The sequence below is a fragment of the Lemur catta genome, chromosome 5, assembly GCF_020740605.2.
Source record: "Lemur catta isolate mLemCat1 chromosome 5, mLemCat1.pri, whole genome shotgun sequence".
Classification (NCBI taxonomy): Eukaryota; Metazoa; Chordata; class Mammalia; order Primates; family Lemuridae; genus Lemur; species Lemur catta.
In genome coordinates this window covers 72,870,514-72,886,164 of record NC_059132.1, presented here as the reverse complement: position 1 = coordinate 72,886,164, position 15,651 = coordinate 72,870,514, and the positions used below count along the sequence as shown (strand labels likewise).

Here is a 15,651-nt window from a genome sequence, read left to right as displayed (position 1 = left end):
AGAGTGAAGATTCAAATCCAGGCAGTATGGCCCAGGATGGGTCTCCATAAACACTGTGCAATGCTGCCTCTCTGATTCAAACTCTAGGGTGATGCTGACATGGGGTTTTATTCATAGTCCACCACTTAATTGGACATAATTACTTAGCCTTTCTAATCCTGAATATCCATATCTATACAGGAGACCATTGTATCAATTACAACATTAGTAGTTAGAAAGTTGGAGAATTTCATTCTCCAGAATTCAAGGAGTGGGAGTAGACTGATTTTCACTTAAAAAATCTATCAGAGAAGAAGAAAAATGTCTTTCCAGAGCATTGCTTGAAAGAAGTAGAGATGTGAGGTGAGGGCAGCATTTCAGGAGAGGGCACATTTTAATAGCATGGAGATAGAAGGGAGAGAACAGAGAAAGGTCACCACAATGAGAATACATCTTGATGTTTGGATGAATGAGAGAAAGAATTGCAACAGCTGCCATGAGTAGTTAAATTGGGGGATACTGAAAAAAAGGATTTATGGGATTGTTATTAGGGAGCATTGGTGAGTAAAGAAACAAAGAGAGTATCGTTTTAAAGGGAGCTTCAAATGGATGTGTAAAAACATTGACTGTTACAAAGATTTCTAAAGATTATTTTAAAAGAATTTTTAGGAGGCTACATGTTTGACATTTTCTTATATGTAAAAATCCTTTATCCTTACCTTAGAACAGTGTTAGAACTTAAAACTTGAAATTAAGCAAATTTTTGGTGGTGTTTTTAATCATTAGTTTACACTAATTACAATACTTTTTTTAAAAGTTTAAGAAATTCATGAGAAATATCAAATGGAGAAAATGGACTTGATCATGGTTAGAGCATGCCACTAAAGCCCTAGGGATGGCCATTCTTAGAAACAGAGAAATGCTTTAAGAAGTGTGAATCTAGAAGACTTAGAACTGGGGTTTTTCATGAACTCAGCTCCACAAAAATGTTTTGGGGATGGACTTACTGAGAAATTGTTGATGGGTTTATCTGTTCAGTTCCTGTGAATCTTTGAGAAAGAGAAAAATGCTAGGTTTTTGACCTGAAAATTAACGTTCATAATCTGTCAGCAATGATAGAATGAATCTTGGAGAATCAGGCAGAATTGGATCATGTTTGTGTAGGAGCTTTATATGATAAAGATGTATTGACTAATCTTGGTTTTCATCACAAAATCAGAGGTTCGTGTGAGTTCTTGCTAGTGACACCAACACAATCAAAGGAAACAAAAGAGGTGATTCCATGAGCCCTCTCATGTGATGGAGCTTGAAAAGCTGGATACCCTTGGAGACTGAGGAACACTACAGTTGTGCTTCAGCTCTTTGGATACAGATACCTATTAAGTGAAGTACTCATTGCTGAAGATAAGTGGGTTCTCCTGTCCTATTCAGAGGACACCCAGAGCCAGCCTTGGGCTTACTTTGGAGATTAGTCTTTATTATTTGTTTCCAGCTTGGCAGTGGGCTATGAACAGAGTCAGTGTTACTGTTGGTGTTTCTCGGGCCTGGGACTAGTGCCTAGACTGCAGAGCACTTTGGTAGTAGGAAGCCGCCCCACATTTGCTTAGCAGTGACAAAGGGTGACATCTAGTGGTAATTTACAACTGTGAGTATATTTACCTGATAAACATATCCTGTTCCAAGTTTTCCACAGATGTGGACACTGTATGGTGAGGGATTATATACTCACCTTAACAAATATGCTTACTCCAAAGTTGTCACTGCCTAACATCTAGGTCTGAGAGAAGAAAATTTGAGAAATTCCTCCAGACGGAGTCTTAATAATATTTCCAGAATCATGCTCATATAAAAAGGGAGGGGCAGAAAGGCAGGAAGATTGGGTTGTGTGTTGGTAGACCTCTTGGAGATACCAAATAGAGTTATCTATCTGTTTTATATAAGAATTAACAAAATAAAAAATTTATATTCCTCAGAATCCAACTTGGGCTGTTTGTGTGGGTGAAGAAGATAGTGTTGTGTTCAAAACTAATCGGTGTGAAAGAATTATATATTTCAGTGGTCTACACAGCAGAATGTAGGCGCATCAGTGGCAGATACAGAATGACGTCTGCACAGGGAAAGGTTAGAGGAAACAGTCTGGTGGTCCACTGGAAGAGAGGGCTGTTTGCTTGTCTGGAGGCGGCATTCACACAGCAAGCACATTCTTTTAACAAAAACCCAGTAAATCCAATAAATAAATAAAGATTAATATATACTAGGGCAGATGGTGAAAAACTAAAATTGCTCCTCTGAGTGGAGGAGGACAAAAAGAAGAGACGGAGAATAATAATAACTAAATTTTATTGAGAAATTACTATATATTCAAATCCAAATCAGATGCTTTATGTCTATTCTCTTAGAGTACTTTTATTATTTTCATTTTATAGATGAAGAAATGCAAGCTCACCTTTCCTAAGATCACAGAGGTGTTAAGTAGAAGTGCCTCTGATTCCAAAGTTCATGCTTTAAGCTCTGTGCTAAAATTGTCACAAGAATTTTTATCACTTCATGGTGAGGTATTGCTTTCAAAGTTTAGATAAGTGTCGTTATCTAAACCCCATTAAGTTCGATTGGATTTCAATTAGAACTCAAAAATTATAAGCACAAATGATTTGAACCTTCTTTACTCTATCCCATCATGCACATACATTGGAACACTTGTTTAATTTTCTTATGATTGTTTCTTCTCAGAGGCCATTCGACAGTTTGAATCTTCACTCTGCTGTTTTCCTGACGTAGTTAGAATAAAATGAATAATGAAGCACGTGTCTGAGAATTTCCTGGTAGATTATCATAGTAATACCATACCACTTACATTTTATGACAAGATACAAAACAAAGGAAGGTCAAGGAATATGCCATGTTATATAGAACATTTGGAGTAAAATGCATTTGTACACATTTTTTTTTTTTTGGATTTTAAAAATGTCTTTTCTAGGTGGGCCTCCTCTGAGGTTTATCTCATATATTTGTCTGGAATATTAGGATCTACATCAGCTCAGAGAAGTTTACTTGTGCCATTGACATAGACTGTAATGTCTTCTGCTTTTATTACCCTGTATTTTCCAATCACCTCCTTAAAGCCTCAAAAGAAGAAATATAATGAAGAAGAATTTAAAATTAAAAACCCTAAAATTGCTCTTGTGTTTTCATCTCTCCTGTACCTGCTTCTTGGAAGCCTCACTGCTTAGCCACCGGGCAGAGAATGAGATCTAGGTAATGGAAACAGCCCTAGCCACTTTTATATAAACCTGGCTGAAGAGCTCTCACTAAGAGTGGATTTCTTGTAATTGGGCCTGAAGGATCCAAAAAAGGTTTCTAACAAGGCAGAAATGGTTGGGCATTCTTTGCTTTAGTAATCATGAGTACTGAGTATGTGGAGAAAAGTTAAATTGCCCAGCCACTTATTAAAGGATATACTAAGGCCAAGCACATTCTATGCCAGGAATATAAGTATGATACCGTATTAAGAATTCTATTCCTGTAGTTTATTACATCAACACTTTTAAGGAGAACAATCACATAATGTTACCAATAGTACTAAAAGAAGTAGTTGATAAAAGTCAACAACCAGTCCAAATTAATTAATTATTTAATTAATAAAAACTCTGAAAGTCAATCTAGAGAACCACATATTCAATTTAGGAGCAGGAAAAGCTACTCTTAACAAAAGCATGTAAAAGAGAAGATAAAAGACTTTGGTTTCATGCAAATTTCAAAACTTTTCTATGAAAAAAAATTATAAACAAATCTATTAAAAAAGGCAGAGGTATTTTTTGTTTTTTTTTATTCAGAGTCTCGCTCTGCTGTTCAGGCTAGAGTGCCGTGGCATCAGCCTACCTCACAGCAACCTCAAACTCCTGGGCTCAAGCAATCCTCCTGCCTCAGCCTCCTGAGTAGCTTGGACTACAGGTATGCGCCACCATACCTGGCTAATTTTTTCTATGTATTTTTAGTTATCTGGCTAATTTCTTTCTGTTTTTAGTAGAGATGGGGTCTCACTTTTGCTCAGGCTGGTCTCGAACTCCTGACCTCGAGCAGTCCTCCCACCTCGGCCTCCCAGAGTGCTAGGATTATAGACGTGAACCACCATGCCCAGCCAAGGCAGAAGTTTAATACAATGAACTATTTAAAATTGAGAACAAGGGGAAAATCTAATAGCAAACTAGGCAAAAGATGTAGAAAAAACATTCACAAAACAAAAATCCAGTGGCTGTCAAATACATGCAAAGATGCTCAAAGTTACTAGTAAATGAGAAAACACAGTGAGATTCACCAAACTCAAACCAAGGCAAAATAAAACAATAATTGCTCTTGTCGGCTGGGACATGAGCAAAGAAGCACTGTCAAACATTATTGGTTGAAATATGAATTTCATAATTTTAGAAAACAACTTAGCAATATCTATTAAAAATATTAACATATATACTCACTCCATCTTGGTAATCTATCACATGGAAATAAGAGCACTACTAAATAAATAAGCATGCTTAGCATTATTTTTAGTTGGTAAAACTGGGGAACAAAGTACATGTTAATCAATAGAGAGATATGATCCCATCATATCACACAATATTATGTACTACTTAAAATAATGAATTAGAGCTATACTAGTTGGCTTGGATTTCCATGAATTTTTCTTGTATGGGAAAAAAGCAAAATATGAATAAAAACATTATTAAATTATTTATTAAACACTTATCTGCAAGACATCCTTTTAGAGCTTACTGTAGTGAGATAAAGAAGTAAATTGCTGGTGTTTTGAAGACACAAGACATAAATATAAAAAGGCAAAGAACAATATAATGTAGCATAGACGACCTTAAGAAATGAGTGGTATAAATAGTGCTATGCTTTCCAATGAGTTGTAAAAGTTCAACACGAAATATAGTACATTAAATGACAGCTATTATTCTCATTGTTACTATTAGTTTTTCAAATCCCGTTTTGTGGTTGACAAAATATACAATTATTTCAAATGTTTTTGAACTCCTGGTAGCTTTTTTCCCCAACATTTTAATGTGAAAAATTTTAAACATATAGTAAATTTGAAAGAACTTCGCAGGGGACACGTTCATCCTGCTATCTATCCATCAAAGCATCTTTTTTTTTTTTAAAAAAAAAAAATGCATTACAGAATGAGTTGCAGACATCAGTACATCCCCTAAATCTTCTTGTAGTTTCTTCTGTTTGTTTTTGGTTTACCTCTTTTGCTACTATGTATTTTCTAAGCCAGTGGACTTTTCGCTCTCTTGTAGAGGACAATGAAAAGTATAACATTAAAAATGGTGAACATTGGCATAGAGTAAAAAGGTTAGAGAATTTAGAAGACAAAGCAGTTACCAGTGCCTGGGAATTCATCAAAGCAGACATTAACTTGAGCCTACTATTGAAGGCTGGGCAAGCAACAAGTAATGGAGTGAGCAGGATGAAAGCATCCAATGAAGACAGGTACCTAGAGGAAGTTTTGAAGGTGGGATCATAGAGGAATAGACCAACTTAGCTGGAAAAGAGGATTGAAATAGGGCTCTTCCTTTCCAAAAACCATAAGTAGCATATTATTTTGCCATTACATTTCTAAAATTTGTTGAAAAGTGTACCTCAGGTTTGCACAAGCAGGTCTAAAAGGCTTCTGGCACCTAGCCACTATGCTGTCTGCACTCTTATCAGAATTATATTTCCTTTTATATGTCTATATTTTGCTTCAGTGTTTCGTTCACTTGTGTGAGTCCTTCTATTCTGTAAAAAAAATTGATACCACTTTTTAAATAACTTTTCATTTTTGGAATAATTTTAGATTTACAGAAGAGTTACAAAGCACAGAGTTCCCTCACTGGTTCTTCTATTACCATCTTATATAACCGTGATACAATTGTGAAAATCAAGGAACCAGCATTAGTACATTATAGTTAACCAAACTCTGGACTTTATTTCACTTGTTTTCATACTAATGCCCCTTTTCTATTTCAGTATCTTATCCTGAATACCACATTGTGTTTACTCATCATGTCTTCTTAGGCTCCTCTTGGCTTTGACAGTTTCTCAGTATTTCCTTGTTTATTCATGACCTTGACAGTTTTGAGGATTACTGTTCAGATATTTTGCAGAATGACTCTCAATTTGGATGTATCTGATGTTTTTCTCATGGTTAGATTGTGGTTATGTGGTTTTTGAAAGAATATCACAGAGGTGAAGCGCTCTTCTCATCACATCATATCAGCAGGAATGTGCTATCAATATGACTTATTCCTGGTGATATTAACCATGGTCACCTGGCCAAGGTAGTGTTTTTCGGATTTCTCCATTATAAAGTTACACTTTCCCTTTCCACAGTCTAGTTTTTGAAGGCACATAACTCAGTCCAGCCCACACTCAAGGGGAGGGTGAGGACACGAAGTAAACTTCCTTTTGGATGTGCGAGCATCTACATAAATTATTAAAATGTAACAAAGATTTTTTTTCTTTCCCATTTATTCAATCATTTATTTACATTAGTATTTACTCATGTATATTTCTTTTATACTTTGCATTATAATCTAATATTACATTATTTTGTTGTGGTTGTTGCTCAAATTGTTCCAGCTTTAGAGATTGGGAGTTTTTTCAGGTGGGCTCCTGTGTCCCTGTTGACATGCCCCTATCATTTTGTGTTTTGAACACGTCCTTACTTTCTGGCACTACACAATTCTACAGGCTCACCTTACATCATCCCTGTCCTAGCCCTAGAACCAGCCATTTCTCCCAGGAATAGTGCTTCCTTTGACTGGAAAATGGCATTTAGAAACCAAGATTTGGATGCTGACTGTGCTTATTGCCCCTGAAGTGTCACTGCTTCCAGACTTTCTTAGAGGGCAGATCTAGGAAATATATGAATACCTGCCTGTGTTTGTAAACATATCTACAATTATTTCTATATATATGCATCCATATCTATCCACTTGCATTTTGTTTTTAGCCTTGAGTTTGCAATCAAAACACTGAATTCCAAAGTTACTTAGGTCAGCTCATTTTTCCCTTATGCCCTTTACTGAGTTGATATTACTTTTGAGGAAACTTGTATTTCCAGATTGTATAGTATATGAAGTTTCACTCTCAATTATAGCACATAGAAAATGTTTTCTTCTTAGTAATGAGACTGACTTATTTTATTTCAGTTTCTATAAACTACATTTCTAACTTTTGTGTTTTTATGCTGCTGTTATTATTTGTATATGCCATCAATTTCATCCTCTATTCTTACTACGTGATTGAGCACCCATTTAAAATAGGCCTGCTCTCTCATTTCCTTTCATCTACTGAGAGATATCCTCAATGCAATCTCCTCTCCTTGCTGGCTTTCTCTGTGGCATAAATCATGCCACCTGGACCTTGGAAGCCATTCATTGGCATCCATTCTTAATTTCTGCTATGGTCCCAGTAGTTGAATAAATATACTCTGTTCTCTCCTTGTACTGACCTTAGGCCTCTTCCAGTCAGCCAGCCTTCTCAGAATCCCGATGCCCGGTTGGGAAAGTTGGCAATATCAGGAGCTTTTGTCACACCACATTGGGTTGGAGTTCGTTCTGTAAGGTTGCAGAACCATCATGTAGACACTACCCACAGTTATTGCTATAGCACTAGTTGGCCACATTACTAAGAGGTTTGTAGCCCACTTCAACAAAACCCCTGCACCCCTGATTTTCCCACAAACTATATGCGCTTTCCATCATTGAGGTTTCCTTTTTTTCTCCCCCTCCCCAGGGCAAGGTATAAGGGATAGGGTGCCTGGCCCTTTTCTCAAGAGCTCATCAGTGTCTTCTATTTTGTTCCTCTACCAGTCTTCTGGTCCAATTCTTATTTCCTTTAAGTTAGAAAGAGTTCTCATGTCATCACACAGTCTTCTTCACTGTATGGCTCCATGTGCTAAAAATCTTCAGATTCTAGTGTTTTGCATCCCCAAAATGCTATTCATTCTGAAGAAAGCCATACTCTTTCAAGCAGAAGCCTTACTTTTCTAAGTATTGTTTTTGCTTTGTGTTTTAAAACCTCTTTTTTCTTTCTTTTTTTTTAAATTTTCATAGAATTCTGATTTATTTTTCACAATTAAGTACATGCATGGTTGCATGCTGCCTGATGCTCAATAAAGGTGGAGATTGTAGTTTTAGTTTGCAAAATATTGATTTTCTTTTTCAAAAGACATTCAGTAATTAAAGGCAGCAAAAATGGGGTTGGGGGAGGGAAAGGGAACTCCTAAGCCTTAAAGAAGAATATGCTGCAACATTATATTAATGGTAGTGGTTGTCTTTTCATGAAATAGTTTCCCAAAAGTACAAAGTCATTGGTCATTCATTATTATCATCAACATGAAACAATTACTGGACATCCTTTAAAAAACTACACCATTAAACAAACTTAAGGAAAACTGAACTTTAAAAGAAAAAAAAAAAGCAAAGAAAAATCCTGTTCAAGGTGAAATAGTAAGAAATGAGAAGATCTGAAACCTCTTTTTTCAAATGTACTTACCTTCTTTATTCTTGGATTTTTTGGCTTGAAGACAGTGCATATATGGAATGTCCCAAAATTATTCAACTATTTAAACTATTTAAAATAGCTATGCTTATTAAATAGCTATATGTTTTCTATTTTTGAAGATTATAAGAAAGGGACTTGATTATTTCAAAACTCAGGAATAGAATATTTATTAGCTAATGATAATTTTGCCATGTTTCAAAATTGGTAAGCATAAGAAATGAGGTGATTTATTTTCAGTTATCCTTTAGGAAGCCAATACTGTTGCCTAAATGGCAGAGTCAGGAGCTAGGAGCAGTGAGGGTTGGGAAGTAACTGCAGTAAATTCTAGGAATTATCCTTGGATAATCTCACATGTGCTCATAAATACATCACTCTAGGCTGCAACACAGAATTCCATATTCCTGGAACCACCCCACCCCGCCCCCACCTCCTTGCAGCAATGTCTGCTGCTGTCCCTCTGAAGCTCAGGAAGCCTGGTGAAGGTGTCTTGCTGCCGCTGTTGCCACCAGCACCTGTTCAGGCCATGCTGTGGTGATTCCACATGGGCCTAGGTCAACCTGCTAAAGGGAGAAGGCTCTCTCCTGACCCATGTATCACAGTCATCTCGATCACAGAGCACCAATGCCCTGTGCACTCAGCATCCCAGGACAATGTATAGGAGGTAGCTCTTCAGATATTTTCATTTTCTCGTTGGGGCATTCCTCTCACAAAGTTGCAAGCCCAAATCTCCCTATTTGCAGGGTGGGAAGGCGAGAAATAGGAGAGTGGAAAGTCAGAGCAAAATAGCAAGAGGCAGCGCCGAGTACATAAAATCACCCAACTCTGCCAACTGCCACTGTCTTATTGGACCAAGACTAAAATGCTCAGTTTACTCTTCTCTTATTATTAAGAGTTTTTTCCCAAGAAGGTTTGTTGGTCTTTTTTTTCCAAAAAGGTCTCTAGAGGATTTGTTCTTCCAATGTTCCGGATATACCCCCTTTCTGAAATCCTAAAGTGCACAAAATTTAGGTTCAAGCGTAGACTTCTGCTATATGTTAGCATCAAATGTAGCCACAATTGTCCCTTGGAATCTGTAGGGGATTGGTTCTAGGACCCCTGTGGATATCAAAATCTGCGATTCTCAAGTTCCTTCTATAAAATGGTGTAGTATTTGCATATAACCTATGCACATCCTCTTGTATCATCTCTTTAAATCATTTCTAGATTATTTATAATACCTAATATAATGTAAACAGTATGTAAATATCTGTTACACTGTATTGTGTTTATTTGTATTTTTTATTGTTATTATTTTTTATCATTTTTCCAAATATTTTAGATCTGCAGTTGGTTAAATCACAAATACAGAGAGCTGAGTATACTAAAAATATATCCTTAATTTTTTTGTCATCTAGAACTGTATTTAGCTTTATGTTGATAATCTTCTGGTGGGAAGAACCTGTGTTAAGTAGGCCTTTCACTTTTTATTAACTAGATAACCATGAATAACATAGTTACAGTTTTTTTTCTTTTTGTTTGTTTATTTGTTTCTTGATTAGGAAATGGAGACCGAGAAAGGTCTCAGCTAGTGCCTTTACATCACCCCAAAGCACTTAGCATGAATCTAAACAAATAGGATTCATTTTGAAGTGTTCACAGGAAGTAGCCAATATTGTAGAATAATATATAACTTTGAGTAGGTCAGGGAATTTGAATGAAAAATAAGAAAATGGACTTGCGAATATGAAAATTTGCAGATAGTTTAAAAGAAAACATGGGGGCAAAAGCATACTTTGAACATTTGATAAAAAAATAATATCCCATTTCTGAAAATCCAGCCTATAAAATGTATATTAAACATAGTATCTATTTTGTTTGAATATTTTCACAGTGCAAAACCATTTCTTTAAATGATTGAAATATAAACAAAAATATCTAATTTCTTATTATTTCTTAATTATCTGCAATAAAAATGATTTGCTACCATATATTCAGAACTAGAAACTTGAAGATCTCTATTATTATTTTTTTACATAAATAATATTTTCTGTTGAAAATATGAATAAGCAAAAAAACTAAAGCTAAATTATAATTACACCCACCATTACTATTTTACAGGTTTTTCTATGTGTATAACTTTTAAAAATCCTGATTTTTTAACTTAAAAATACATTGTAACACACTAGGGTTTAATAAAATATGCTTTTATGATATATTTTAAAGTCCTTGGTTAAAATCTCTTTCCCCTGGAGAGGTTCTTTATTTGTTTTATGGGCCCAACAAACTATACATTTATTTGAGACATTTTTGGATCACACAAATGACGTAAACTGAAACAGCAAACCAAGGGCTAGCTTTGGGGTTATGATCTCTCTACCCAGCTACATGGAAACAGCAAAGTTTTCCTGCAGTCTCCCTCTTTGAAGTTTTAGATTATTCTTTTTTCCCTCTCTCTTTTCCTTCCTTCCTTCCTTCCTTCCTTCCTTCCTTCCTTCCTTCCTTCCTTCCTTCCTTCCTTCCCTCCCTCCCTCCCTCCCTCCCTCCCTCCTTCCTTCCTTCCTTCCTTCCTTCCTTCCCTGTCCCCCTCTCTTCCTCTCTTTCTCCCTCTCCCTCTCCCTTTCTCTCTCTTTCTCCATTTCTCTCTCTCTTTCTCTCTCTCTCTCATTTCCACCCACTCCCAGGCCCCAGTCCCCCATTGTGTTCTCGTGCTAGACTCTCCCTTTTGGGCGTATTCTCTGTTTTGTCTCTGTCCCCACTCTCCTCACAGGGCTGAAGTTCAGATATCCAGGGCTTAACAGAAAGCTTCAGACCCAAAAAACTGGCTTTGGCATTTCAAATATCTACTAAGGTTACTGATTTCACTTTATTTTTGGCCTCTATATTTTCTTCCCTCCCTGCAGCTTAGCAATGAAGTTAAAATACATTTAATATTTTATTCAGGATTTGACTTATTTTAATCAAAAGGATTGTTCTCTGAATCTGTTCTGCCATAATGGCAGAAATGAATGTCAAGAATATTTACTTTGAAAGGCTAAAGGTATGTCATGTGTGCTTATATTTTTATCCATCCTAAAATGAAATGATCCTTTAATCAAAATGTTTACAAAGTAACAGATTATATAATTGTTAGTGAAATTTCTTTGAAAAGGCTATTTCATAATGTCATAATGTAGATGATAATAATCCAGCAACTATATTTTGAATCCTTTTGAATTGTTAGATACATATCTTTTTTTAATTAATGAGCTTTAGTATTATTATTTGAGTTGTACAGAAATATTAGTTTACAGAAATATTGGATGGAAAGTTCAGTGTTCCCGTGTACTCCCACACCTGCACCACACCCCCATTAATAGGTTATTCTATTATGAGCACCTTGCATTAGTGTTAGTACATTCATTACAATTGAGAAGTTAATAAAGCATTATTACACATATATTTTTTGACATACATTTTTCGATCCCTTCAACAACTGAACAAGATAGGTATTATCCCCATTTCAAAAACAAGGAAACTGAGATTAAGTGCTAAACCTGGATTCACTGACACATGTGTAAGAACAAAAACTTGGACAATTATTTTCACTTTTCTTTCTATTTTAACTACTTTCAGTAACCTTATATATCAAGTATCTTCTGCCTGATGAAATATATGCTTAGTATTTTATATTATTGAAAAAATTTACAATAGGAAAGTATTTTATCCTAAAATCTCACGTCAAGAACTAACATGCTTATCTCATGTTTATTTCATATAACTGTAGTAGATTGAAATACCAATTGGTGGTTGCCTTTCTCTAGGATCAAACTAGCAATGAAAACTACTAATTACTTTATAGATACTCTTAGTGTGGCCTAATTTATTAATTTTTAAAAATTAATTTTATTGCATATATTTAAGGTATACAATATGATGTTATGGAATACATATAGATAGCAAAATGGTTACTACAGTGAAGCAAATTAACACATCCATCATCCCACATGGTTTCCATTTATTTTGCTTTTGTATTAAAGAGTAGCTAAAATCTTCTGCAGGAATCCCAAATACAGTACAATTTCATCATCTATAGTCCTCATGTCATATATTAGATCTCTCTCTAAACCTATTCATTCTACCTAACTGCTACTTTGTAACCTCTGAGCTACTTCCCCCATTTTCTCTCCTCCCCCACCCCTGGTAACCACTGTTTTACTCTCTATGTCAATATATTTGACTTTTTTCCTTTTCTTCCCCAGATTCCACATATAAGTTAAATTGTGCAATATTTTTCTTCCTGTGTCTGTCTTATTCCACTTACCATAATGTCCTCCAGGTTCATACATGTTGTGACAAATGGCAGGATTTCCCTCTTTTTAAAGGCTGAATAATATTCCATTGTATATATTTACCACTCTTCTTAATCCATTCTTCCATCAATGGATACTTAAGCTGTTTGCCTATCTTAGCTACTGTGAGTAATGCTGCAATAAACATGGGAGTGTAGATATTTCTATGATATGGTGATTTCATTTCCTTTCAGTATATACACAAAAGAGAAATTATGGATCTCATGGTAGTTCTATTTTTAATTTCTTTAGGATCCTCCAAACTGTTTATCATTATGGCTGCACCAGCGTACATTCCCACCAACAGCGTACGGGGGTTTCCTTTTCTCCCTACCCTTGCTAACATTTGTTACTCTAGACTTTTTGATAATAGCTATCCTAATGCATAGGAGGTGATATTTCATAGTGGCTTTGATTTGCATTTTCCTGATCATTAATTATGTTGAGTACATTTTCATATACCTGTTTTCCATTTTGATGTTTTCTTTAAAGAAATATGTATTCAAATCCTTTGTTAATGTGGCCTAATATAATTTTGTTGGCCTTGCTCTTTGCCTAATGATAATACAGATATATATGAACCCAGCCACAATACCCTGTTTCTTATGATGCCTCAAATCATTCATTTCCTTCTAGCAATGTGGATTGTTCTTATTACTTTAAATTTTTTTCTTGGCAATAGGTTATGTTTTTGTTTAATAACAACTGTATGACCTAAACAGCAAAGATATACCACCCTATCTGTAAATTATTGGGGTGTATAATGGTGGCCAATCTATGGCTTTTATTTCTTGTGGAAAGTCATCTTATACATAAAGATAGATCCAGTACAACCAATTTATACAAATAGTAGCTTATGTTGATTCAAATATCAAAATCAGAACTAATCATACTATAATGTAAAAAGTTTCAATATTATTGTTCTTTTGAGCAAACATATGTTGCATTTAATTGAATTCAAGAACAGTCATCCATCCCTCAGTATCCATGGGGGGTTGGTTCCAGGACCTCCCTCAGATACTAAAATCCATGGATGCTTAAGTCCCTTATATAAAATGGTGTAATATTTGCATATAACTTGCACATATCATTCCATATACTTTAAATCATCTCTAGATTTCTTATAGTACCTAATATGATGCCTACACATTCCTTCAGTCACATGGATTCAGTGTAGTGCTTGGCACACAAAAAATTTAAGTTTTACTTTATCGAACTTTGTGGAATTTTTTTTCTGAATAATTTTGATCCATGATTGATTAAATTCTCTGATGGGGAACCCACAGATATGAAGGACTAACTGTGTTCTGTACATTAGTGGAACCAAATTTCTGTCATCCCTTCCCTCAACTCTTTAATTGAACAGTAACTGTTTTTGAGTCTCTTGGCATGACATACAAGGGCTGTCTAGAAAGTATCCAGTCACAATTTTCATAATTTTTTATATTACATCGCTGGATACTTTCTGGACAGCCCTTGCATAAGGTAACACAATACATCTGCAGAAAATGTGCCCAAGTCAAACCTTTTGCATGTTCTAGCACAGCCATAATTAATTTCCTGTAATATTCTAGCACTTCAAAAGCATGATACATTTTTATTATATTAACTGAAAATTTATTAATGTAATTATGTTTTGTTTTATAGTGAATGGACATCCATTACTCAAAAGAGCTAACATCCGGGTTGTTGGCAAGTTGGTGGCCAGTTCCATAAGAGAAAGGAAAATGAGACAATACTATAAATCATGAGAAATTGATCAATGTTTTCAATACAATTTTTGTTACCTTTAATAGTTGATCCTATCTACCCAAAGAAATAGGTTAACATTGGCCATGGGTTAATTCTGTATCAGCAGGAAAAAAGGAAAAATATCTTTGTGTGTATGAAGAAGGACTTTTGACAGGTTAGTCTGTAATTTCTAGATATCTTTAGATGAACACCATTCATTTGATCTTCTTCCTAAAAAAAGCATATGTTTTATCATACTGAAGTGAACCTATGTAATGTCAAGTATTCGTTTCATTGGCCTGAAATTTGTTTTTTTCCACTATCAATAAATGCCATAAAGAAACTTTATAATTCTTATTTCTAAAACTCATGATTCTGGTATAAAATATTGTTGTATTCATGATTTTGATTCTTTAAAAAAGTAATAGTGTGGTGATTTGCTGAAATCATAAATGTCAAAGAATTTCTTTGTTTGCCAGAATATCCTTCATCACTTAAATTTTTTGGAAGTAATTGTTTTAATCTATATTAACTTTTAATGTGGTGATAGTATGATTTTTCCATATTCATTGCTCACTCTAGAGTGAAAAACTCAAGTCAATATATAGTATTCCTGAATTTACTTGCCTTAGTACTGAAAGGATTTAAAGCATGATTGCTAAAATCAGTTTCTCAAAAATTTGGAAGTTAATTTTATCCATCTGTCCATCCCTTTATTTATGAATGAAATTAGAGAAACAAGTGAGGTGCAGTGGTTGGAGGAACATAATGACATAGAGGCTAGGTATAAATAGAGGTGAGAACTACATGACAAGTGTTCCATTGTTTTCACTGTTCTTAACCCTGGGTTACTTCTGTCATAGACTCTTCAGTTTTAAAACAAACAACTCTCAGGATACTTTCGTACAATGTAGTTTACTGTAAGAATAATACCTATGGAAGTTACTAAAATGGAATCTCTAGAAAAGCCAACTACAAAAATTATGTTAAGTCAGAGCCTCATCAGACTGAACCAAGATGGACTAAAAAACATAATGGAGCTCCCTAACTAGAAAATTTTAGCAACAAAATATTTGATAGAGAA

At 35.0% G+C, this 15,651-nt stretch overlaps 1 protein-coding gene across 1 annotated transcript in view; it reads left to right on the top strand.

The window, feature by feature from the left end:
- IQCM (IQ motif containing M) overlaps positions 1–14,587 on the top strand; it is a 299,506-nt gene extending 284,919 nt beyond the window's left edge. Inside the window, exon 13 of the mRNA XM_045552628.1 lies at positions 14,484–14,587. Coding sequence (XP_045408584.1) covers positions 14,484–14,587 — 104 coding nt within the window. The remainder of the gene's footprint in view (positions 1–14,483) is intronic.
- The last annotated feature ends 1,064 nt before the right edge of the window (positions 14,588–15,651 follow it).